General features: G+C 33.1%; 2 protein-coding genes across 8 annotated transcripts in view; one reads left to right on the top strand and one right to left on the bottom strand.

The window, feature by feature from the left end:
* LOC123704171 (zinc finger CCCH domain-containing protein 13-like) overlaps nt 1–13,479 on the top strand; it is a 65,398-nt gene extending 51,919 nt beyond the window's left edge. For all 5 annotated transcript variants that reach the window (XM_045652472.1, XM_045652475.1, XM_045652474.1 and 2 more), the window contains exons 4-9: nt 4,888–5,015; nt 8,090–8,308; nt 9,024–9,157; nt 9,928–10,116; nt 10,572–10,643; nt 10,990–13,479. In XM_045652472.1, coding sequence (XP_045508428.1) covers nt 4,888–5,015; nt 8,090–8,308; nt 9,024–9,157; nt 9,928–10,116; nt 10,572–10,643; nt 10,990–13,291 — 3,044 coding nt within the window. In that variant the 3' untranslated portion in view covers nt 13,292–13,479. The remainder of the gene's footprint in view (nt 1–4,887; nt 5,016–8,089; nt 8,309–9,023; nt 9,158–9,927; nt 10,117–10,571; nt 10,644–10,989) is intronic.
* Nucleotides 13,480–15,774: 2,295 nt separating this feature from the next.
* LOC123703991 (androgen-dependent TFPI-regulating protein-like) overlaps nt 15,775–26,780 on the bottom strand; it is a 31,397-nt gene continuing 20,391 nt past the window's right edge. Inside the window, exons 1-4 of one of the 3 annotated variants that reach the window (XM_045652217.1) lie at nt 23,560–23,869; nt 19,004–19,144; nt 18,221–18,441; nt 15,776–16,981 (exon numbers count right to left, since the gene is read on the bottom strand). In XM_045652217.1, coding sequence (XP_045508173.1) covers nt 16,636–16,981; nt 18,221–18,441; nt 19,004–19,144; nt 23,560–23,814 — 963 coding nt within the window. In that variant the 5' untranslated portion in view covers nt 23,815–23,869 and the 3' untranslated portion in view covers nt 15,776–16,635. Of the gene's footprint in view, nt 16,982–18,220; nt 18,442–19,003; nt 19,145–23,559; nt 23,870–26,780 lie in introns of those variants that run through there. The other 2 variants (XM_045652220.1, XM_045652218.1) reach the window with 2 other exon arrangements.

The following is a 26,780-nucleotide window of genomic DNA, read 5'->3' as shown; positions in this document are numbered from 1 at the left end:
AATTAATTTAGTTATTTTAAAACATAATAATTTTAAGTGACCCGGAATTACTTCGAAGTTTCTATCCCACGTTACAATCAGTCTACCCACGACATCGCTACAGCGCGCACGCAAGAAATATCGCACGTAAAAATCATAGTGTTTATTTACTGTTCTTACGACTAAAGTTATAATAAATAAGTGTGAAAGATGCCGACAAAAAAATGTGCAAACTGTAATAAAAATATAACTTTAAAGCAACCAGGTCTAGAGTGTAGTAGATGTAACAAATCAGTCCACGCGTCAACCGTTTGTGCAAAGTTAACCGGCAAGCAACTGGCTGCACTTCGTAACTCTGACGGTTTGGAATGGAGCTGCGATCACTGCCTCAGTAATGTGTCTAGTCGTTCTTCTTTCTTCGTAACGCCAGACGAAAGCTCAGACGACGAGGATGCCCGCTCCAGCTCGACCCTCGATCAAAAAAAACTAGTGGCGAGTATTACACGAGAAATGCAAAAAATCATCAAGGCCGAACTCGGCGATCTAACAACCGCAATGGAACATATGAATGGACAGATGACCGATCTCGAAGAATTAGTAAAAAGGCAGGAAAATACCATCAAAACATTACTTAACAAAAACACCGACCTAATTAACAAAAATAAAAATCTAGAACTTCGGATTGCGGCTGCTGAACAGCATATTAATGAAATTGATCAAAAATTGCTAGCCTGTACTATTGAAATTGCAGGAGTTCCAGAAGCTACCAATCAAAATCTAAATAGTGTGTTGGAAAGTGTGTCCCAGAACCTACAAGTTAACATATGTGATGTACTATCATCCCGCCGCATGCCAAAACCCCAGAATCGTCCCCAACCAGGAAACATCATCGTGGAGGTCAAATCAAATGTGGTGCGTAATCAATGGCTTGCATCAGCTAAACAAAAAGAAATCACGGTTGGTGATATCTTGCCCCGATTGCCCTCAGATCAAGCGACACGTCGTGTGTTTGTCCGCGAAGCATTAACCCACCGTACAAAAACCCTCCTCTACAATGCTCAACAAAAATTAAAAGACAGTTACAAGTTTGTGTGGTGCAAGGCTGGTGTTGTGTACGCTAAAAAACTTGATGATAAAAGTCGGCCATTTATAATAAGATCTTTGTCCGATATAGAATCCTTGTTATCTAAGTAAGTAGGTAATACATTGTGTCATATTACCTATATATCTTGTATTCTACATCTAATATTAATAAGTAATAGGTATAACAAATAAAGCCTTAATTTTTTAAAATTTCTTTTTCAAGCATTAATGGCCAAAATAAATACATATAATCACTGTTTAGAAATATTTGATTGTACAACAGTCAATTCATTTATTAATTGTGTACCCTTTAACCAAATAAATTTTTTATGCTTGCATGTGAATATCAGATCTTTAATAAAGAATTATTCTAAACTACTAGTACTCATAAATTCTTGTAAGTGTCCGATTGATGTTATTGTTTTAACAGAAGTAGGTATCTCTCATTCAATTTGTAATTTATATAACATACCTGGTTATAAAATGCACACTGAGCTACGATCCAAACAAAAAGGAGGTGGAATAATAGTTTATGTTAAAACTTATCTTAAATTTACTACAATACCCATCAAAAATACTAGCTTTGAATCAATTATTGGTACTTTAATTACAGCCGATAACTACTCCGTAACACTATGTGCATTTTATAGACCACCTCAAACAAATAAGAACACTTTTGTGAACGAGCTATCTAATGTATTAGATAACATTAAGACATCCAATGTAATCATACTCGGGGACGCAAATATAGACTTAAAATCATACACTGCTATTAAAAACACTTATTTTGATATGTTGTCCGAGCACGGATTCTCAATGGGAATTTCAGATTATACTCGAATCGAAATGAAGTTAGACAAAATAACAAAGTCTTGTATCGACCATTTATTTACACGATTAACCACTATGAATCCGTGCACGGCCGTGGTCGATACCGTTCTGGCAGATCACCGAGTTCTTTTGTTAGCTTGTGAAAGTATTCGTACGCATCTTATACAGCGTGATTCCATAATTTGTAATAAAATGTTTTATGATAGTAAAATATTATTTGAGGAACTAAATAACATAGATTGGTCTGTAACAAAAAATATGTCCTGCCCTACAAACATTTACAATTTTATTCGATCCAACTTTAAATCTGCTTATGATAAATCTTGTAAATATAAAAAACAAATTAATATCAAAAAAGTTAAACAACCGTGGATTAAACAATATATGATAAAAATGTGCGATGAACGCGATAAATTATTTAATAAATGGAAAAAAGACACATCAAATAAATGCCTCAGAGTAAAATATAATAAAATCCGCAATAAAATTAATAAAATATTTGAAATTAAACGAAATAAATATTATGAAAACGAAATAAAAATGAATACAAAAAATCCCCGCAAACTCTGGCAAATCATAAATTCAATATGTGGTAGGGCTGCTCTGTCAATTGATGAATTTATTACCAATGCTTTTGATACAGAAAAAGAGACGTGCGCTGTCATCGCCAATAAATTTGCGAATGAATTCAGAAATGCAGTTAAAAAAATTTTACCTTCCTGTCCGAATAATCTTCTATATGATAAACATTACATCAGACCAACCAACGTTAGCTTCTATTTTAAAAAAGCCAACCCTAAAACTATAAAAAAGATTATTTTGAATCTTAATAGCCGAAAGGCGCCTGGTAGCGATGGCATTAGAGTAATAGACGTTAAAAGTATCTCAAGTAAAATAGCAACTGCCATTTCACATCTTATCAACACTAGTTTTCTGTCAGGAATATATCCTAATGAGTTGAAGCAAAGCTGCGTTCGTCCTATATATAAAAAAGGAAAACAAGCCAACGTAACCAACTATCGACCAATATCCCTTTTGTCGTCTATAGATAAAATCATTGAGAAATTTATAAGTGATCAAATACACTTGTTCTATTCTAAAAATAACGTAATCTGTAATAATCAATATGGTTTTCAACCACGTAAAAGCACCACTTCTCTTCTTTCAGATTTTTCGGACACCGTGAACATTCACCTGGATAACAAAAAACATGTTTTAGCTCTTTTCATAGACTTTTCTAGGGCTTTTGACACCTTAAATCATAAGTGCCTTATGACAAAGTTAGAGTCCTCTGGGATCAGGGGTCCTATGTTAAAATGGTGCGAAAACTACGTCAATGATCGATCTTTCTACGTAAAAATCGACGATTCTGTGAGTCGTGTGTTACCTGTCACTGAAGGAACAGCCCAAGGGTCGGTGATCGGTCCCCTCCATTTTATCACTTACGTAAATGACATGAATAACGTTCTTAAGCACTGCACTTCCTACCAATATGCGGATGATACTTGTTTGCTAGTTGCAAATCATAATGTTGAAAATGCGCTTGTTAATCTACAACAGGATTTTGATCGTATAAATAAATGGTGCCACGATAATGGTCTTGTTCTTAATGCAGATAAAACCAAATTAGTACATATTCGCTCTCCGTACAATAAAACATTGTTCGATGCAAACAATGTGATAGTAGCTCATAATCATTATTGTTTGCATCAACATAATGTGCGTAATTGTAATTGTCCTAAAATCGAAACTGTAAGTAGTCACACGTATCTGGGACTTATAATTGACAGTAAGTTTAACTGGCAGCCACATATCAGCTCTGTTTGTGATCGACTCCGAGCTATTTTAGCTAATATAAAAATTATTAAAAATAAAATGCCTTTCAAAATTTTGCTATTGATATATAACGCCCTAGTCAATAATGTTATAAGCTACGGTATAAGTAGCTACGCCCGAACCTTTAAAAGCTATTTGAAGAACATTGAATCACTACAACTAAGAATATTAAAACAAATAGTATCTCCTAAGATAAAAACATTATGTAAAGATAGTAATGAAAATCTCTTTCACCATTGTAAAGTTTTGCCGGTAGAATCTTTGTTCCATTACACTATATTAAAAGAACAATTCTTTAACTTTGACCTGCAGAAAAAACTTGATAACGTAATCATTACCCGTCAACAAACCAACCAACGCTTAATCATTCCAAAAATAACTAACATTTACGGTAAAAGAACAACTCGTTATTTAGTTCCTCAATTATTAAATAATCTTGATTTGAACTTTAAAAAAACCATAAATAATAATAATGTTAAATCTAAATTAAAATTGCATTTTGTAAACAACCTGTATAATGTGGCATAATTATTGTATCTAACTTGTCGCGAGCACACGAGCACGCTGTGCATTGAATTTTGTCGTGGATGGATTGCTTTGCATGCCGGACAAATCTTCGTGGTTTTTGGCATGTTCAACTAAAATGTATTTTTTCTTTTATTGATAAATAAATTTAAAAAAAAAAAAAAAAAATTTAGTTGTGTATAACAATGAATAATAAAATATAGTCGTGAGTTCCTTAGCTGAAAATAATATACAGAAACGCAATATTTCAGAACAATTTTTTCATTTTTCATTTCACACACGGCACGATCTGATCCCATACTAAGCTTTCGCTTGTGTTATGGAAACCAGATGGCTGATAAACATACATGTATAATTTTTAATAAATACTTATATAGATAATTAACACCCAGACACAATGGAAATCTATACTTAATAATATTATAAAGCTGAAGAGTTTGTTTTAACGCGCATCTCAGGAACTACTGGTCCGATTTGAAAAATTATTTTGGTGTTAGATAGCCTATATTTATCGAGGAAGGCTATAGGCACTAGGCTAGAGCACTGCGGGTGAAACCGCGGAGCACAGCTATAGTGTATATGTTTAACTTATTTTATTTTAATTCGTTACTAAAGTTAAAATATATATTGCAGGTATAGCAATAATAGCCCTGTCCAGTGTACCTAACACATCAGCTGCCAGGGCCACCTCCCTCTTCAAGACCACATCCACAACTGCTGCCCCTGAGGAGGAATCTCCAGTCCCTGATGATGAAGCACAAGTAAGGAATAAGTTCGAATATTAATAAAAAGTTTATTTTGTAATTGTTATTATATTGATATTATATTAATATCTAATAGTAGACGCATTTTTTAATAACGATGCAAAACTATCTTAAATATTACAAATTGAATACAATATTATCAAACTACGTCATGTAAGAATTTAAAATACCTAAATTGACTATTGAGCGAAGTCACAAATACTGTATATGTTACAGTCAAAACCCTTAACCAGTCAAAAACCTTATTGACCGGTAAAATTAGGCAATAAGGTTATTGACTAAAGGTGTCGGTCAAAACCCTTATTGACGAATTTTACCGGCCAATAAGGTTATTGACTGGTTTAGGGTTTTGACTGTAACATATACACATTTAACACAATAAAATACAACACGCCACCATAAGTATTACTAATAGATAGGGAGGCGAGGTAGCTAAATGGCGTAATTAAACGGCGCCGTCGAGACTTATCAAAATCGATAGATAAAATAATTTCGAAAAGAAAAGCTTCTATGGTAAAAACCATTTTAGCGGTGGGTTTGGCGTGTACGGATTTTCAAAAATGTAAAAAAAAATAGTTACTTGGGCATTCTCGAGCGCGTCAGATATTCATACTACGTATGCCCCAAGTGCCTCTGATAACAACGGTATACTAATCTGCCGGTTTGCGTGGTGGGGCTAGGCATATTAATTCGTCAAAAATGCACAAAAAAAAAATTTACTCGAGCGCGTCAGATTTTCGGAAGGGGTGTTAAGTAGGCCCCAAGGAAGCTCCCCTTAAAAAAACTGACGATTTCGGCGTGACGATAAGTTACGATGAATTTTTGAAAATGCAGAAAAAAAAAGTCCTTTTGAAATACTCGAGTGCGTCAGATTTTCGTAGGGGAGGTTTATCTCGGTCTCCTGAAAGCATATTTTCTTAATCTGACAAAAATGTTGGTGGGTTCTCTTAATCTGACCGAAAAAGGTTTGAGAGTTTCTTTTTTTTAATCATCGTTATTTCATATCAATTTTTCTTAACACCCTCAGTTTTCGAGATATACTCAAAAAACCGGGAGTTTGAGTTTTTATGATGCTTCAAGTCAAAAAGTTTTAACTTTGGACAAAAATGTAAAGAGACATTTTTTGTGTAAAATAAAATTACCTTTTTTGTTTATTCAAACTTTTTTTTTTTTGTAAAATGTATCGTTCGCGACTTATACACTGCAACGCGTTTTTCGGAAGACGAAATGGCTCCTCGAGACTTCCGGTCACGCGGAAACCGGCAGATTTTGTATTTTTAGTAAGTTTTAGATTATATTCTTCAAAATAAAAATAAAAACAATCGCGCTCGAGAATGCCGGATTAACGTTTTTTTTTTTACAAGTTCGCGACCCTATAACTTGGCGGCGTCAAGGACTTATCGTCAGATCAGTTAAATTTAATCTTAAAACACTAAAATCAACCCCCAATATCTTAATCTGACGCGCTCGAGTATTTCAGACTATCGATTTTTTTTTACTAATCTGATCGTCTATCCTGGGCGCGCGTCACTACTTAAAGAGCTAAATAGTTAACAAGGTTGTTCTATTAGGTCTAAGGTATCTCTCATATCTTAAAGTGCCACGCTCGAGTATTACAGAAAATTCCCCTCTTCGCCTCCCTATCTATAACATAGTTTCTAAGATTTATGTATACTAACACAAATATGGATGTATATATCTGAAAATAAAAAAATATTTATTATTATAAAACACAATAAAACGCAACTAACCCGCATAAATCCTAAAAAAACGAATGTATAACAAACGTTAATGAATTCCGTGTAACTCCACAATTATTTAACATCCTCAAGTAAAGGTTTCCTATCGGAAATGCTCAGCAATACGGGAAATCATTCGATGTATGCGAAAGGTGATCTACTTTTTCATTTCCTATAATACATCAACCTTGACTAGTTTGTGGAATTTGATTTATATAAGGATTATTGTATATTTTTTGCGTATTTGTGTCCTCTTGTACATAAAAATATGTTTATTCATATAAGAACCTTTTTTGTAAATTGTCTTTTATAATAACATACAATACATCTAGAATAGGTACAATTTTTTAAATTACACTGCCAATACATTATGATACAATTAAATACTTTACACTATATCCACCAAAATCGTCGCCATACTCCATGACGTGACGGCATTGCCATGATGCGACCTTGAAATTTTACTCTCGACGCGCCGAAAGAAGTTTCACTTAAAAATAGAAAACATACATAACTATTAACTACACACATTTTCCGTGTTAAATAGGCCATATCCCTATAATATCTACCCGGCATTATTTTCTAATAATATTTGAATATAATATATTTTGACTTAATAAATGATTGAATAATGTATACGGTATTCACTTTTTATTTTATTGTATCAATTTAAATGTTGTGTTCAGTTGTAACTGTATAATTTTAATGTTAATTAATTTAGTAAGTTGATGTAAATTGGCTAAAATTGACTGACCGGTTGGCTTGGTAGGTAGTGGCCCTGCCTTCCAAGCCTGAGGTTCGTGGGTTCGATTCCCACCCGGGGCAAATATTTGTGTGATGAACATAGATGTTTACTCTGTGTCTGGGTGTTAATTATCTATATAAGTATTTATTTACAAATATATATATATGTTTATCAGCCATCTGGTTTCCATAACACAAGCGAAAGCTTAGTATGGGATCAGATCGTGCCGTGTGTGAAAATTGTCCTGAAATATTTATTGAAGTGAAACTTCTTTGTCGGGGTTGGAAAAAATTTTAATGTAACATTTTTTCGTTACGCGTAACATTTTTCCGTTACGCGCCATCTTTTTCTTATCCCTACGCGTGATTCGACTTACGCGTGGTAGGGATAAGGTTGTATCTACTTATTTAAGGTTGCATAATATTATAGTCAATTATTTTTTGAAAAATAAGTTCACAAAGAAGTTTCACTTCTTACGTGTGCACACTAATACACGCACACATTTTTTATTATTTATTTATTAAATGTTTTTAGATTATATTCTGTAACTGGGCCTTCTATAAATAAATACCATTTTATCCCACCAGGTGGAACCCACGACGGAAGCAGAGACCAACACCACAAGCAAGCTATCTGGTAAACCCCAGATTGACTATATCTATGACCCTAACCTGCCTCGAGAACTAAATGGGTACAATTTATCGGAATACCCATTCTATGAAGCTGTTCCACCCCCGGAGACTATGGACTTCAAGTGTGATGGTCTACATGATGGGTTTTATGCGTCCATTCCTCATAAGTGTCAGGTAAAGTGTTCAGAAAAAAATATGTTATAAGTAGGCCCTTATAAAACTAAAAATAGGATAATACTTACTTACTTACTCCTGTGACGCAATAGAATAATAGGGATAATGAAAATATGGAATTTTTCTCTCAGGAAAAGTTCTTAAAAATATGTAGTAGGAACTAGGAAGCATATTTAAAATGTAGTTTTGAACGATATTTAGTCATAATTGTTGCTGTAACCTTACCTTAACCATGTTCGCTTTTCTTTTTGTCAAAGAGATTATACCAGTCTAATCTCGACTACCAAGTTATTCTTTAAACATAAAACAACTTGAAATATAAATGGGTATACAATATACATAAATAGGAGAAGCCAAGTAGCTCCACGATAAGAAAATTAATTTGAGCTAACTTATTTATTGAAAGCTAAAACTTATACCTATATGTAAATTAAGCACACTAGCTATGCTCCGCGGTTTTACCCGCATTTCTCCGCTCCTGTTGGTCTTAGCGTGATAATATATATCCTATAGCCTTCCTCGATAAATGAACTATCGAACACTGAAAGAATTTTTCAAATCGGACCAGTAGTACCTGAGATCAGCGTGTTCAAACAAACAAACTCCTCAGCTTTATAATATTAGTATAGATTGTATGTATAATAATAGATTTATGGTTTGTTACTATTATAAATCTCAACAAACATATATTTATTTCCTATTTTGTCCTTTCCAGGTCTACCATCACTGTTTATTCGGTACGAGATACGACTTCCTCTGCGCGAACTATACAGCTTTTGACCAGAAAACATTCATTTGTCAATTCGTGTCTGAAGTTGACTGCAAGAACTCAGCGAATTATTTTAGCAGGTATTTTATTATTTAATAGATTTTAATTGATATGATTGAAATAATATAATAATAATTCATTCATTTATTCAAGTAACCAGGACTCATTTTGTAAGTAACAATTAATAACTTAAAAATTATGTTAGTAAAAATAATACAATTTATTATGACTGCTAGAAATGCACTCCACTGCTACAGTACTATCAATGAAGCAGACAGTTTGCAGCAGTGGTTTATATACCAGCAGTCGAGCCGACTCGCTATACAGTCGACTGACCGGTTGGCTTGGTTGATAGTGGCCCTATGCCTTCCAAGCCAGAGGTCGTGGGTTGATTCCCACCCGGGGCAAATATTTTTGTGATGAACATAGGTCATAGATGTTTGCTCTGTGTCTGGTCAATTTTCTAAAACTTCTCGTAAAATCTCTTAAAAATACAAATATCATGGAATCGAACATTTTTATTATAATAATTTTTATTAAATATTTTTATTATAATAAATAACATAAAGGAAGTTATTAATTTTAACACATTAACAAATAACTCATAAAATAAAATTATGTCTAAACTCAAACTCAAAAATTCATTTATTCAATTAGACTACTATTAAGTAGCACTTTCGAATCGTCATTACATAAGTATTTTTAACATTTACCACCGATTCGGAAAGCAGTATCTATGGAGAAGAATCGGCAAGAAACTCCATAGTTGCTCTTTTAAAATCATGTCAATATTATTACATAATGTAACTTATATCTAACTACATAACTACATTATATACATCTATTCCAGAAACGAAGCGCTCTACAAACAAGACAGTACTACAACCCCCGCTCCCCCCTCCACCACGACCACAACTACCACGACCACTCCCCGCCCGCCCAGACCGGGTCGTCGACGCCCCTACCATAGATACGAGTATTATGACGATGATGAATATTATTATCCACGGGATCGAGATGAATATGATTATGAAGAAAGGTGAATATGAGAAATTTTGGTTTTGCTTCGCCCTATTCAAAAAAAACCCGCATAGTTCCCGTTCCCGTGGGATTTCCGGGATAAAACCTATCCTATGTGATAATGAAAGTTACCCTCTATATGTGTGCTAAGTTTCATTGTAATCGGTTCAGTAGTATTTGCGTGAAGATAACAAACATACATACATACATAACTGTCTTTAGTATTAATTTTTCTCTCGATATTTGTTTATCTTCTGCGTTTTCTTTTTAATCGATTTATAGGTTATTTTATTGTACATGGTACAAATATTTACTGATATACAATACTTGACTTTCTTTTATAATAATGCTATGTTAAAATTTTATTATTGGTGATGAATCGTAATGAAGTAAACCATATATTATATAGTGCAGGTGAAGTATTTATTATTATCTATGCAATCCATTTTAACCTGCTTGATTATGATTTTTCAGAGGAGGTAGACGACAAAGACCCAGACCTGCCAGACCTGGTAAAAGAAGGCCACAAGATGATTATGATGACAGGTAAGGAAACATTAATTTATAGTACGTAGTAATGTATGCTGGTAGGTTAAACTGAAACTTAGAATAACTAATACTGAATAGAAACATTTAGAATTGTATATAAACGATTTTTCAAATTTTATCAGTTACCAAAAAATCCAAATCAACCTAAAATTTTAATACATAAGTACACTACTATAAAACAACTTATGAATTTTTAAATGAATGAAATTTTGAATGCCCTAAAACGTAAATATTAAAATAAAACGACTTTCTTAAAGTATGGCTTCAAATATTGGTATGTCTAATTATTGAATTCCATACATTTTCTTGTGAAATTTATTATTAATTCGTCAAAACATTACAGATACGAAACCCGAACAAGACCACGGGACGAAGCAGAAGAAGAATACGAAGATAGAAGACCGTATGACAGACCGAGAACCAAAAGACCGTACACAGATTACAGAAGACCATATGATGATGAGGAAATACGACCCTACAAAGGTGGAAGACGGCAAAGACCACGAGATGAAGAGGATGAAAGATATAGAGCTGAAGATGAAGATAGGCCAAGACCAAGTGCACGACCAAAACAAAGACCGAGAGACGAATTTAGATCCAGGGATGATGTTGAAAATGATAAACTGGATAGACCAAGAGATGATGAACGATTAAGAGATGAACGTCCTAGAGATGAAATGAGACCTCGTGATGAAGTTAGGCCAAGGGATGAAGTCAGACCAAGGGATGAAATCAGACCTAGGGATGAAATGAGGCCTCGTGATGAGGTAAGGCCTAGGGATGAAATCAGACCAAGGGATGAAATTAGGCCAAGGGATGAAATCAGACCTAGAGATGAAGTAAGACCTAGAGACGAAATAAGACCTAGAGATGAAAAAAGGCCACGGGATGAACCCGAAATAATTGATGATATTAAGCCGCGAGATGAAGTCAGACCTCGCGACGAAATTCGTCCACGTTATGAATTTCGTTCGAGAGACGACAAGAGACCCGATAGGAGACCGTTAAGAGATGAAATAGCTGACGTTAAGCCCACAGAAAGACCTTCAGGCGAAGGACGTGGACAGTTCCGGCCATTCAAGGGTAGAGAAAGAGAAGAAAGACCGTATGTAAAACCAGAGAGAAACTACGATGATGAAGATAAAATAGAAGAAGAAAAGCGCCAAGTATCCACGGCTCCAGATCCATCACAGCCTTTAGTTAAGCCAAATGGTCACGGTATTTTCAGCAAACCGAGAATGCCGCCAAAAATTAAACGTCCAGTCCCTTTGAGTGAAAAGGACAAGTACGATTACGTTCCTGTATCTACCACGAAATTACCAGCGAAAGCGGCTGACGATGATTATTATGATGATTATGAAGAAGACGATATAAGTAGACCGATGCCATCAGCTAAAACTAGTACATTTCAGCAGAGGCCTAAACCAGAACCTGTCGAAAGAGAAAAATTTAAACCGTCCAGACCAACAGGCCCCGCTAATTTAAAAGTGAAAAAGCCTAAAAGACCGATAGATTACGATGACGACGAATACTATTACGAGCCTACGCCTAAAACTGCGAAATACACATACGCGCAAAGAGGCAAAGAGGACAGACCATTAAAAGTAAAAGATGATGACTATTACGATGAGGAAAAAGAAAAAGAAGCGTCGCCTAGAAAAAGGTTAGATGACGACATAGTCGACAAGGTAAAAGACGTGAGGACGAACGTGAAAGTTGTTAAGCGTCCTTTTTTACCGTCTAGGGGTGGGAGTCCCTACCTACCAAGAGGATTACAACCGGTAGGTGGGAAAAACTTGAACTCAGCACCAAATACCACCCCTAAACCGACTACCACTTCCTCTACTACTACCACTAGCACTACTACCACTACTACCACCACTACCACTACTACACCTAAACCTACAACCACTAGACAAACAACAACAACAACACGCACAACAACCGTTCCTACCGCGGCAACAACACCAAAGCTTGAAGAAGAATATGAATACTACGATGAAGATGAAGAAGATTATGAGAGCAAAAAAGAACCAGAAACAACAACAAAAGCCGCAGAAGTCAAAACCAACCCGCCTACAACAACACAAGCGAACAGAGCGAAAGATCTAGCTACAAAAGTCCTACGAACATTTAACGATAATTACGAAGCAATAAAAGAACAATTAGAATCAACACTCAAACCAGGCGCATATCTAAAACCTTACATTTCCCAGATCAACAAAGAAGACAAGAAAATAGAACCAAAACCAGAAATATCAAAACCCTACACAGCAACGGGCAAACCGTTAAAACTAGATGTATCTATCAAGCAGAATTTAGCGGATTCAATTGAAAATGAGTACGACGAGCGATTTAATGATGCTCTAGCTCCAGCATTGCCTAATATACGTGCTCCTAGCGGTTTCATCGTTCCTACAAATCGAGATTATACCTTCAGTAGATTTAGGAATAGTCTCCAACCAGATCCACAATACGCAGCTTCAGAATTATCCCAGTACCAAGTTAGAAAATTGCCCCAAATTTCCGGAGTTAGTATCCGAACTCCTACATCATATTACTTAAAACCACAGGGCTATAAGGACGGCCTCACACGGCCGGTTAGACAACTTGTGTATAGACCATATTATGGGGATTTCTTTTAAATAGCTAAGGGTAACCTTTGAAAGATGGAAGCGTTGTGATTTAGGTTGTAAGAATCCGATGCTTTGACACACTATATTAAACAGTTGAACAATAACTGATAGGATTGCTGTAAAAAAATAAGTTCAGTTTTAACTGTTTTAACAACTAATCTATATCTCTGTAATATGTTTTATATGTATATTTTCTAGACAAGTGATAACTGCGTTAAAAACAACCGACTTCAAACTTGCACTTGCAAAATTTACAAATACCTACAGACAAAAATGCTCATAAAATAAAAACTACTGGGCCTATCCGAATAAAATTTTTATGGGACCAATTCGACACCATCCCGCATCGAACAAAAAAAGAATCACGTAAATCGGTTCAGAAACCTCGGAGTAATCGGTGTACATACATAAAAAAAAATATATACCGGCCGAATTGATAACCTCCTCCTTTTTTTTGAAGTCGGTTAAAAATAATAACATTTTATTAACTTTTATTCAAACAATTTTCATGTTATGCATAGTTAGTTGGAAAATTGGAGTTACCCAAGAAAGATATCTTAGCAAATTTAAAATACTTTATTAAAACCGATTTAGTTAATGTAGTTTAGTACTGTGTAAATAAAATACACTGTAAAAAATATATTGGCACAGATAATAAAATATTTTTTATCTAGGGATAAGCCAAAATAATAATTATTTATATGTATAAAATATCAATAGGTAAGATACAAAATACACAAATTTATTTATTAGTAAGCACATTTATTTTCATCATTTATGTCTATGTATAGTCTGTGTATATTTTTATTTTTTTATAAGATATTTTTCTTTTTAATCTTACGCGTAAATCAACCTCACAATATCCAATTCTAACATAAATATAACGGATTTAAAACGCGATTTATTCAAAATTTAAGTCTAAATATTAACCGATTTAATATTATATGCAAGTACCTACACAGTAATAAAAATCATCAATTTTTTTTAATCGAATATGTACTTGTAAATAACGCGGTTCAAATCCGTAAAAAACATACTAATATTATAAGAAAATCTATCACTGCCAATAAATATCGAATTTAAAATACTCTTTAGTTACCTATTTTTTAGTAAATCGCTATTTTTCAAAGGTTACCTAGTTATAATGAAATCGTTACGTCTTAGTTCTGTATTATATTTGTCTAATATCAATGATATTATAAGTAATATATAAAAGAAAGTCGTGTTAGTTACTCCACTTATAACTCGAGAACGGCTGAACCGATTTAGCTAAAAATTGGCAGGGAGGTAGTTTAAAGCCAGGAGAAGGACATAGGATACTAAATATGTACCACGGGCGAAGCCGGGGCGGACCACTAGTAAGTAATAAAAATAACTGCGTTAAAAACAACCGACTTCAAAAACGGAAAAGTAAAATATAAAAAAGATTTGATATCATTAATTACTACATATTATTTAGATGTGCTATTTTAATAAATAGGTTTAATGTCGGTGCATGGGCTTAATAGTTAATACTAAGTGCTTAGTGCTTGGCACCGACTTCAAAACTATTTAATAAATAGCACATCTAAATAATATGTAGTAATTAATAATATCAAATCTTTTTTATTTTTTACTCCTCCTTTTTCAGTCGGTTTAAAAGGCTAATTAGCCACATTTAACTTCATTTGTCTCTTTCGCACATGACTGAATCATGCCATCTCACTGTGACGTCAAATCGTGAGCGTCAGGGATCGAATGTTGTCTTGGTAACCTATCTATATTTTACTTATAATATTATTGACTGTAATCTTTAAAATTAGGACATGTACGATTTCGTCTAAGCACTGATGTATTGGTAATAAAACAAGTTTGTAATTATTTGTAAACATTATTTTTAAGTTTGTAAAAACAATAAAATTTTTAAAAATATTTTTCTCTTTTATTTTTATATATCTACTACTTACCCTTAGTACTTACCATATAAAATGCTACATATCTCCTATTTCAAATGTTTAGAAATTATTAATAAAAAATGTATCCTATGTTTGACCTGAAGTAACTATTTTCATTGCAAATTTCACCCATATCGGTGCTGTGGTTTAGCCGTAAAAGCGAACAGACAGGTTGCAATTTCGTATTTGTTTTATTTTTTTTATGAATAGTATTAGTTACTTAATCTAAACATATATCTACTATAAAGCTGAAGAGTTTGTTTGTTTAATTATTTGTTTGAACACGCTAATCTCGGGAACTACTGGTCCGATTTGTACTGTATTTGCTGAATGTACAAGCAATTATATGAAAGCTTTCAATAAAAATACTACCTACGCAGTCACCCATCCATATACTGACCGCGCATAATGTTGCTTAACTTACACCATATCTATTATTAAAAATAACAGGGGTAGTGACGGAAAATAAAAACAATCAATAATTATTGTAAATATTTATTAATCTATCACCAATTAATTACAAAAAGCCCATATATATAATGTAAAACAATTCCTTTTGCTTACAAATATTTTTTTTTGACATTTTTAATGTATTGTAAGGAAAAAGAATAATTTAACATTATTGGCAAGGGCATAAATAGAAATTCTTACTATCTATACATTCAAATACTATGATTATTCATTGATACAACAAATACATTTTTATTACCATAATCCTTGTATTAATATAGCGTTTAAACGCGGCGTTTTTATCATTTTACATACTTAATATTTATTTATTTTCTGTTATTTTATAATAAAATTCAATCCATGATTTATTCGTTATTACATGTAAAAAATGTCTCAAAATTTATAAAAATACGATCTTTAGATACATTTGATAAAACTCTCTTTATGTAAATATAAAAAAGCTTCTGAAATTCACAAATAAAATTGATATGAAGGTCAATATTATGATAACAATTATCGCGACAGTATTGCCAGTTTCAATTCTTTTTTTGTTGTATGTTGTTATGTAGTAAATAATTATATATACATTCTCTATAATAGTTTTTCAATAGATACACAGCCTTTTATTATTATAAAAATACATTGTTGATGAAGAATTGATCGAATTCTTACAAAAAAATTAAAAACAACAGTTTTTACACAAATATAATCAGTAACATTTTCATTTGATTCCAGGGTGAATTACTTTTGACCAAATAATATTAAATATAAGACATAGATTTCGTTTATTAGTAACTTCCTTATTTAATTATCCTGTATAAAGGAAAAAGAACTAAAAATTTCACCTTTTTTATTAACTATCCTTCAATATTGACTTTTCCAGAGACCAAATCTTTTGCTTCTCAAATATGAACCTAGTAAAATCTACAACAATACCCTAAAACGGAAAAAAACGCCGCGTTTTTTAACCTACAATCGCGACGTTTCAAACTGATTTCGCAAACTGCGAAACTTCAAACTCCATGACCTCGTCGAAAAAGGCGGCGTCTTCAAATCCGTAATTACCTTACCTGTATCATTATCTTTTATCTTTTCTTCCACGTTCGTTTCTTTTTGTTCTACATTATCTTTTTCTTGTTCTACATTTTCCTCAGTTTCCTGGCCATGGACCAATCTATTTATCGGGAATTGTAGTTTATAGAACACGTAAGATATGCCCCAAATGAATATTTGGTAAATGCACACTTGCCACCAAGTCATTACGCCGAAAACTTGGTATAACCATCTGTGTGTCGCGAAGTATATTGTGTAGTACCTGTTGAATTAAACAACATTAGTAAAGAATATATAGAAGCATAAAGTACAGAAATGATTCATAAAATACTTTTAATACACTTTCAGTAGAACTGTTGCATGAGTTAATAATACATTAAAATATTGAAGAGAATGCAAAAGTAAAAAAATGTCGCAAAATACGCAAATAAGTATTTCCTCAGTAATGTAAAAATAGATTAATTAAATGTATGAATCCTTCTTTCTTTGTCATAAAAGGTCATAAATCGATATATTTCAATAAAAAACTAATTATGAATAAATTGAGTTCGGCATAAGTTAGATAATATAGGCATTTTAATTCAATGCTAGTGAAGCTAGTTTAACATAGAAAAAATTCGAAATTAGAAAAAAATAGGAAAAGTTCGATCACTGGGCGGGATTCGAACCCACATCTTTTTGCCGCACCGTGGCAACGCCTAAGCTCTCGGACAACTATTATTTGGAATCACGGTTAGACGTAGATTGTTGTTGTTTAAAAATTTATCTATAAACTATAACTACATATGGATATATATTTTTTGGTTTTTATGGCATTCAAATGCTTTATAAATATAAATTTATTTTTAATTATTAATTTTTTTTTTTTTTTCTATTCTTTATAAATTTATATTTATAAAGCATTTGAATGCCATAAAAACCAAAAAATATAAATTCAAGAAAAGGTCGTGTTCCATCGTTACAATATTGTATTCACTGAAAAGTGCTTCATATTGGTTGAGATGGTTGTTAAATCATCTCAGTAGATGGCGCGCGGTGTGTCCCTTAAGACACATAAAACTGAAAGGATAGAATAAATTCGATTACTCAGGCGGGTCACGAGTGGCTGAGTTGGTTAGGCATCCGCCCCGGAATGGCACGAAGGATGCGGGTTCGAGTCCCGCCTCGTGATCGAATTTTTTCTATTCTTTATAAATTTATATACATATGGATAATCAAATCGTAGGAAAGTCAAAACTGTACATTGAATTTTTTTTTAAAGAATACTTGGGACGTGATCTAAAATCGATATCGCAGCCAAAAATACAGTTTTAAGAATTCTTGTCTGTGTTCTGTATTCATTGATTTGTTTAAAAAATGAATATATGTTATTACTAAGAGGTCAGGTCAATAATAAGCAATTTCTCATCACGCTAAGACCAATCGGAGCGAAGTAATGCGGGTAAAACAGGCACAGCTATAATGTTGAATGCTATAAAACTAAAATCAAATCAATACTCACACAACAGCATACGCAAACGCGACCCCCCAGTATATAGTCTGTTCCACCTTCTCATCCGTGGGTTTCCTCCTTGCCTGGAGCAGTGTCTCCAATACCAACACCACCACGATGTTCGTGTGGACGCAGTGGTTGAACCACCAGGGCACCACTTCGTCGTATATCGTGGGGAATACCAGTTCTCGGTCTATCGCATATACTGACCAGAACATTGAGGTGACGAACTGGAAGATTTTAGTAGAAATTAAAATGAATAAGTAGTAGTTTTTGTAATGATAGGATTTGGTTGGAAATTCTTAAAACATATACATTTTTTATACGATTTAGAATGTCCTTTCTAACAAGAAGAATCGGCAAGAAACGACTGTTACTCCTTTTAATGTAATTTACAATACAAATGCTTACAATAAAACAGAATCTGAATTTATTGGCTGCTTAACAACTGTCCTGTTGTTGATTTGGGAATCATATTTTACCATATTTTACCCATTTTTACATTCATTCAGTGGGATGCAGCCACAGAAAGGTCTTTTGAATGCGAAGGTAAAGTGAACAACGACGTAAATCATACCATAAAATAAAAATAAATGCAGATTATTGTAAACAAATTCTAAATATTCATAGGATATTATTATAGTATGTGGCCCCGTCGTTGATGCGGCTTGACGGAACACAGTGGGGTTTTGGTCGGTAGAAATCCGACATAACTCACGGCCTCTTTCCCGGAGGCCTATGTAAGATTTCCCATCTTATAAAAAAAAAGGATATTATAGTATTCTTACTCACCAGAGTAAAAGGCACCACGGCACTGCAGAACAGCACATCTCTCCAATACTTGATTTTGACAGCCACGTTGCTATTCTGTTTATCGAACCATTCTAATAGATCGTACAGTAGGGACAGGCCGAGGAAGAATGTCTGGAAGGACTGGAAAAAAATATATTATTAGTTATTATTAGTATAACAACACACACACAAGTAGTTTATAGGTACCCAAAGGATTACAATTTACGAGACAATTATATGTTTTTGAAGTGAAACTTCTTTAGGCACGTTCAGAGTAAAATTTCAAGATTTTCATGACAATAACGTCACGTCATGGAGTAAGATGACGATTTTAGTGACGATCTTTGAATCTAGCCAAAAAAGTTTCATTTCTGACACGTGTGCACGGCACACACGCTTTTTTTTTTCTTTTAATTAATTTAATATATATGTTCAATTCATTACAATAGCTTTGGTCAGGTACCTAATAGTAACAATAACTTTTGAAAATGATTTATTATAAAGTATTTTTTTTAATAAATACATAACTATAGTTACACACAAAAAAATCGCATTTTTTTATATAATTATTTCATTTTTAATATAATTATAAGTAAGTAACAGGGCATTAAAAAGCGTATAATTCATAGTTAATCAACTGTAAAATTGTGACGCACAGTAGGACAGTGTTTATAAAATTATCAGTAAGGGCAAATGTTATCTCATAGACTTTGAACATCTGTCTGCCGCATGTCTCTTTACGGATTTTAAACCGGATTTTCTCACTGTTATATCTATATGTAGGTATGCGGTGATAAAATTACAATTTCCTATATATTTCCTATAATTATATACAAGTAAAAAAAATTACTATTAATTCGACTGACCGGTTGGCTTAGGTAGTGGCCCTGCCTTCCAAGCCAGAGGTCGTGGGTTCGATTCCCACCTGGGGCAACTATTTGTGTGATGAACATAGAAGTTTGCTCTGGGTATTAATTATCTATATAAGTATTTATTTAAAATTATATATGTATGTTTATCCAATTTATCAGCCATCTGGTTTCCATAACACAAGCAAAAGCTTAGTATGGGATCAGATCGTGCCGTGTGTGAAAATTGTCCTGAAATATTTATTTATATTTATATTTACTGTACTATTATAGTTTCTAACACCTAAATACGTTATCTAGAAGGTCATTGACTCGGTCAAAGGGCTGATCACGTGTCCCTATCACATATTTCGACACGTCTCGTGATATTAATATGAGGTTTTGGTGTCACCAAATCCTATTTTATGAGTACCTATGTATGTATGTACGGATATTTGTTTCTTGAAAAATGTATGAATTTATATAGATTATAATTTAATATAATTTATATTATGGACTAGCTTCCGCCCGCGACTCCGTCCGCGCGGAAAAATTAAGATTTATTTTTTTTCTACGGGATAAAAAGTATCCTATTTTATGCCCAGGATAACAAGGTATAATTATACCAAGTTTCATCGAAATCGAATCGTTAGTTTTCACGTGATGCCTGAACATACAGACAGACAGACAGACAGAAAGACAGACAGACAGACAAAAAAATTTTTAATCACATATCTGGGCTTGGTATCGATCCAGTAACACCCCTGCTATTTATTTTTTCAATATTTTCAATGTACAGAATTGACCCTTCTACAGGTTTATTATACCTATGTATAGATTAGCACATAGGCAACTGACTAAGCAGTAAGCAGGTGCCACGCGAGAGAAGCCACGAGCTGAAAATATTTATTTTTCTAAAAGATGAATAGTTATTTTATAATGAATAATTTACACTTTTAAAACAAAGCATAAAAGTAAATAAAACAACTTAAAACTGTTCAATTAATAGCCTAGCCGTTTTATTAATTGGTGTTGTTCAAAGAACTACCGGTGTGTTTGTTACGTTCAAAACATCAGTACCGATTTTAATGGCATTTTCACAGATATACTTAGTTATTATTGTTTTATAAACAATAGGTGTATCCCATAAAAATTAACTTTAAAAGCGAACAAACTCACGGGTCCAACTTGTATGCGAATAAATATGTATAATTAGAATTTGTTTGAATATTTCAAGCAGTTCCTGATATATCTATCAATAAACAAACAAACAACGACTTATCAATGATTTTATGAATTAGGGGTCAAGTTTGATGTTGTAGGAAATAGTTTAAAATGTCCAATTAGATAACGTCTGAAGAATAAGTAGTTAATGATTGTAGTAGCACTTTTAGTTAGAATTCACTATACTAATTACTAATCTATACTTAATATTTTAAAGCTGAAGAGTTTGTTTGTTTGAACGCGCTAATCTCAGGTACAACTGGTCCGATTTGAAAAATTCTATCGGTTTTAGATAGGCCATTTATCGAGGAATGCTATTATTTTATGATTACGGAGCAATGCGGTTAAAACCGCGGAGCACAAGTACATATAAACATTCATACTAGTAATGCTGCATGTTTATTATTGTAATTACTAAACTTTTTAAAATCTTAATATATATAAATCTCGTGTCACAATGTTTGTCCTCAATGGACTCTTAAACCACTTAACCGATTATAATAAAATTCGCACACCATGTGCAGTTCGATCCAACTTGAGAGATAGGATAGTTTAAACATGTAGGTACCACGGGCGAAGCCGGGGCGGACCACTAGTAATTTATAAAATACTAGCTTACCGCCCGCAGCTTCGCCCGCTTCCTCTAAAAACGATTTGAGATTTAAAGTATCCTATCTCTCAAGTTGGATCGAATTGCACAATTGCGAATTTTATTATAATCGGTTAAGTAGTTTAGGAGTCCATTGAGGACAAACATTGTGACACGAGATTTATTTAATATATTATATGTATATATTTATATTTATATTATATATATTTATATTATATATATTTATATTATGTATATTTATATTAAGATTACGGTTTCGAGTTATTAAATGCCTAGACTTATTAATGTTGACAAATATTTTACACTTAGCTGCAACACACGCATTGAAATCATGATCGATATATTATTTATTATTTATACGTAATGAATGAACGTAATTGTTCATTAGATATGTTTAAAATATAAACATTACAAATTTCCTAGTATATTAATTACTAGCTGTTCCCCGCGGTTTCACCCGCATTGCTCCGCTCCTGTTGGTCTTAGCGTGATGATAATTATATGCCTATTATAGCCTTCCTCGATAAATGGGCTATCTAACACTGAAAGAATTTTTCAAGTTGGACCAGTAGTTCCCGAGATTAGCGCGTTCAAACAAACAATCAAATAAACTCTTCAGCTTTATAATATTAGTATAGATTAAGTTTAAACGTACCTAGTTGCCTATTCGAGTTTCTTTGTTCCAACCATAGTTCCAACACAACTTTGAAATGTCGCTTTTAATGTATGAGGTATCCCTACACAATTATCACAGATTTTGTGATTAATTTTCATATGACAAATGAAACAAGAAATTGCAGTTGTATTTTGAAGTAAGATAGTTTTTTGTTTACACTGTTTTAGATATCGCAGCAGTCCAATCTACCCTCTTTCTAAATAATAAATATTTACAAATGACAATAACTACATAGTTTTCAGTTCAAAAATTGTAACATTTTTAAAAGATCTATTATAAAATATATTGACATACCTATAAACCAAAGTCGACTATTTTAAAAATAATTCAGTTTAAGTAGGTATTATATTTTTAGAATTCACTTCGGATTGAAAACACGAGCCATGCGCTATATATAACTTACTTTAGGGCGCTTGTGCACTACAAGGAATTTTACCGTCCGGCATTCCGATTTTTTACGGTCCGGTGTGGCATGAAAAAACCTATGAATTGCTTGTGCACCTGTCCGTCTTTACTCGGATCAGTGCGGTACAGTTCAAGGAAGTTTGGCGGTATAATGCTATCATAAATGATTGTTTTTGCATTTTACAAGAAACAAGTAAAGAATATATAGAAGGTGAAATATTATATTACTTCGTTATAATAAAAAGTAAAGTTCCGTAAGAGATTTAAAATGCGTGTTTCACTAATTTATTTTAATCGGTGACGAGGAGCTTAAGCTATTCCCACTTGAACTTTAACTTACCAACACTTACTTAGATAATAATTATTATAGGTCAATGCTTGGTCAATGTATATAAAATAACAATACCGACTTCTCAAATCTCATTGCCAACTAAAAGAAAGTAAAACAAGAGCTTGCTTTCAATTGGCATATGCAGTAAAAAGAGTAAAATCCAAGCAAGTGGGCATTCGAAAACAATAATTATACCTACAGCGGCTCGTAGACACAAAAAACCATCCGGAATTATTACGTATAGTGCACAAGCTAGTATTTAGATTAATGGCGTGCCATGCCGGACCGTAAAAAATCGGAATGCCGGACCGTAAAATTCCTTGTAGTGGATAAACGCCCTTAGTCTTAAATTTAATGAATTTTCTCGCATAATTAACAAAAACACATTAACATTATACACAGACAAAAACAGAACCCTTTTCTTTAAAAAAATAGGTTAAAATAAGTATATAAAGTACTTACAAAGTTCCATCCAGTGAGATAAGCAAGTCGGTAAGTATACAGGCATTTGATATCCGGATTAGGATTTAACTCTAAGCCTAGGCCATTCGCAAATAATGCTATATAGGCATGGTGTAGAATCCCCATAATATGAAAAACTGTTCGCCAATACAAAACTGCATCGTTTCTATTAAATAATTTCTCGTTTTCAGTAATCAAGAAACACAGTACATTGTAAAATATATTATTTTCTCTGAATAGTATGAAATCTTCCATTATAACTAAAAACTTAACAATAAGAAGCCCGGTTTACGGGCGACTAATTGAGAAAGAGGGTATGGGTATACATTTGAATATGTTGCCATGTGTAAGTTCGATTTTCCCCGATTTTTTTAAATGTAATCTATATAAAATCTTATTTTTAAGTTTTGACGTGATAACGTCTTTAAAATCGTTTTAGTCGGGTGATATGTTCAGAAACTTGTGTCACACCAAAACCTCACGAGCGCGATCGCAGGTATAACGAGAGAGAGACGGACCGATCTCCCGTCTCATCTCGAGCGCTGCCACTGCATTATGTTATCACGTAAACATCTTGATCGTAAACCTACTTTACAGACAACCAATTTTTTTTATCTATATTATTTATTTACACATTTTAACGATTATTCTAATATGTATTTATTGTATTTACACTGTCAGAATTACTCCACAGATTACACATCAATAACATTATATTTTATCGTAAAGAGTCAATTAGATAATGCCTACTTAACTAACAAACAGTTTAACTAATGATGATAATATATTATTAAACTAATCCCTTCGTGATTATAATTAATATAGATATTTAGTTTTAATTTTTTAATAACACAGCCATCTTTTATAAAATAAATATTTCGGGACAATTTTCACACACGGCACGATCTGATCCTATACTAAGCTTTGGCTTCTGTTATGCAAACCAGATGACCAAAATACTAGCTGTGTCTCGCGGTTTTACCCACATTGCTTCACTCCTATTGATCTAAGCGTGATATTACTCGATAAATCTAACCATGGACTACCTATATTCTATAACAGCGAAATAAATTTCGAATCGGACCCGTGGTTTTTGAGATAAGCACGTTCAAGCAAATAGACAAACAAACTCTTCCGCTTTATAATATTAGTATATAGTATAAATTACAAAAATAACTTATGAAGGGACAGTCCTTGTAAAGAGAATGGAAAAAATAGTAAAAATGACTTGTTGTAATGAGATACATATTAGTAAAATAAAAAGAGTGTTATCTTACCTCAAAAAATAATAATTGTTTTAAGTATGCATTATTTTAAAGGTCGTAAACATTAATAATTGCCTATAGTCTATACCTATTATGATGTAATAATTTTTAATTCTATTAAAATTTAAAATAAATCTATACGAAATAGTGTTATTTTAATATCTGAATATTTTTAGTTGGAATTTGACGAATATTTGCTACTTTTCTTCGTATACATTAAACTTTATTAAAACTTTTTTGTACGCATACAGTAAAAATCTTACAAAATAACAATGCAATTTGTCTTTCTTAATACCTTATACATAGTTATATATTATAAAACGTCTTTTTTAATGATTAATTATACAGAAAAATTTCTAGCCGCGCCCCGGGGTTTCACCCGTGTGGCTCCGCTCCTGTTAGTCTTAGCGTGATGGTATATAGCCTATAATATAATAGCCTTCCTCGATAAATGGGCTATCTAACACCGAAAGAATTTTTCAAATCGGACCAGTAATTCCTGAGATTAGCGCGTTCAAACAAACTCTTCAGCTTTATAATATTAGTATAGATTAAATAGGTACATCAAGCAGATTTCTCGTAATCATCATCATCATCAGCCCCTATTTAATAACCTTGCTTACTTTCACATGCCGGGAAACTTTTTTTCCCATAATTTAGGGAGATTTCCCTAAACTGGCAATCCTACAATCAATTCTAGGCAAACCGTTCAATCATATCATACTACTTATTGTTTAGCCGTTATCGTGATATTTAACTATTTGTTAATATTTTTGTGATAATATTTATCACTGACATTGATTGTATGGATATTTCAAAGATCCCTACTGATTTAAGAGTATAGATTTTAATAGTTTCTTAGATATTTTATCTAGTTATTTTTGGAACAAAATAAAACTACCCTCATACAATTAAATATCAATAAAAACTATTTTCTATAAGGTAGATTCAATATATTTTACCCAAATATTGCTATTGCGTACAAATGAGATTTTCCTTTTAATCCTAATGTTCCCTGAGCCCTAGTTTCTCCTTACTACATTAGGGCAGTAACCTAGTAACGACTTCTGTCAATGGAAGTATCATCAAAATCGGTCCAGCCGTTCCACAGAGAAAAGTTAAAAAATATATATATTTTGGTATATTATGTGTCGTGGCCATATCGTAGATTTGCTCATTTCATGAAATGGCCAATTCAATTTGGCCAGATCGTTAAATCGTCAATGTTTCACGATATGGTCATCCACATTTGGCCAGATCGTCGATCTGGCCAAACGTGGATGGCCATTTCACGAAATTCGACCATTTTTGTTTCTTTTTTAAAAAGCGATTCGCTTCTGGCACTCGCTGGCCGCTGCCGCGGCACGCTCGCTTTGCTCGCTCGGCTAGTGCGTTGTTTATTAAAGTCTAACCTAACCTAACCTAACATTTATTTTATACGATCTGGCCAAATGTCGATGACCAAATCGTGAAACGTTGACGATTTAACGATCTGATCAAACTATGTTGGCCATTTCATGAAATGAGCAAATCTACGATATGGCCACGACATATGTACCGTGTATCTATACCCACATCCATATGCATTATAGTAAAAAGCAGTTATTTTAATATTACAAACAGACACTCAAATTTTATTTTTGCTATAATATTATTATAATACCTATTAACTTTGTAATTGCTAATTAACAAACGTAGGCGTAGGAAAGTTTTAAATTAATACAAAACTGCTATGTGCCGCTACTGTTCTTCTTTACTGTTTTTTTTTGAGTCCAAATCATTTTGGACGTGTGGTCACCTCAGTCACAGCAAAAATACTTACCTAAAATAATATAGCCTCATGTAAACAGAACTAGCATAATATCCCAAGCAAGGTCATCTAGCCAAGAATAAATAATAAATATTCAGGACAATAATTATTTTTCACACACGGCACGATTCGCTTGTGTTATGGAA

The sequence above is a fragment of the Colias croceus genome, chromosome 28 (assembly GCF_905220415.1).
Source record: "Colias croceus chromosome 28, ilColCroc2.1".
NCBI lineage: Eukaryota > Metazoa > Arthropoda > Insecta > Lepidoptera > Pieridae > Colias > Colias croceus.
The sequence above is the reverse complement of the archived record's forward strand: the minus strand, read 5'-3'. Positions and strand labels throughout refer to the sequence as shown.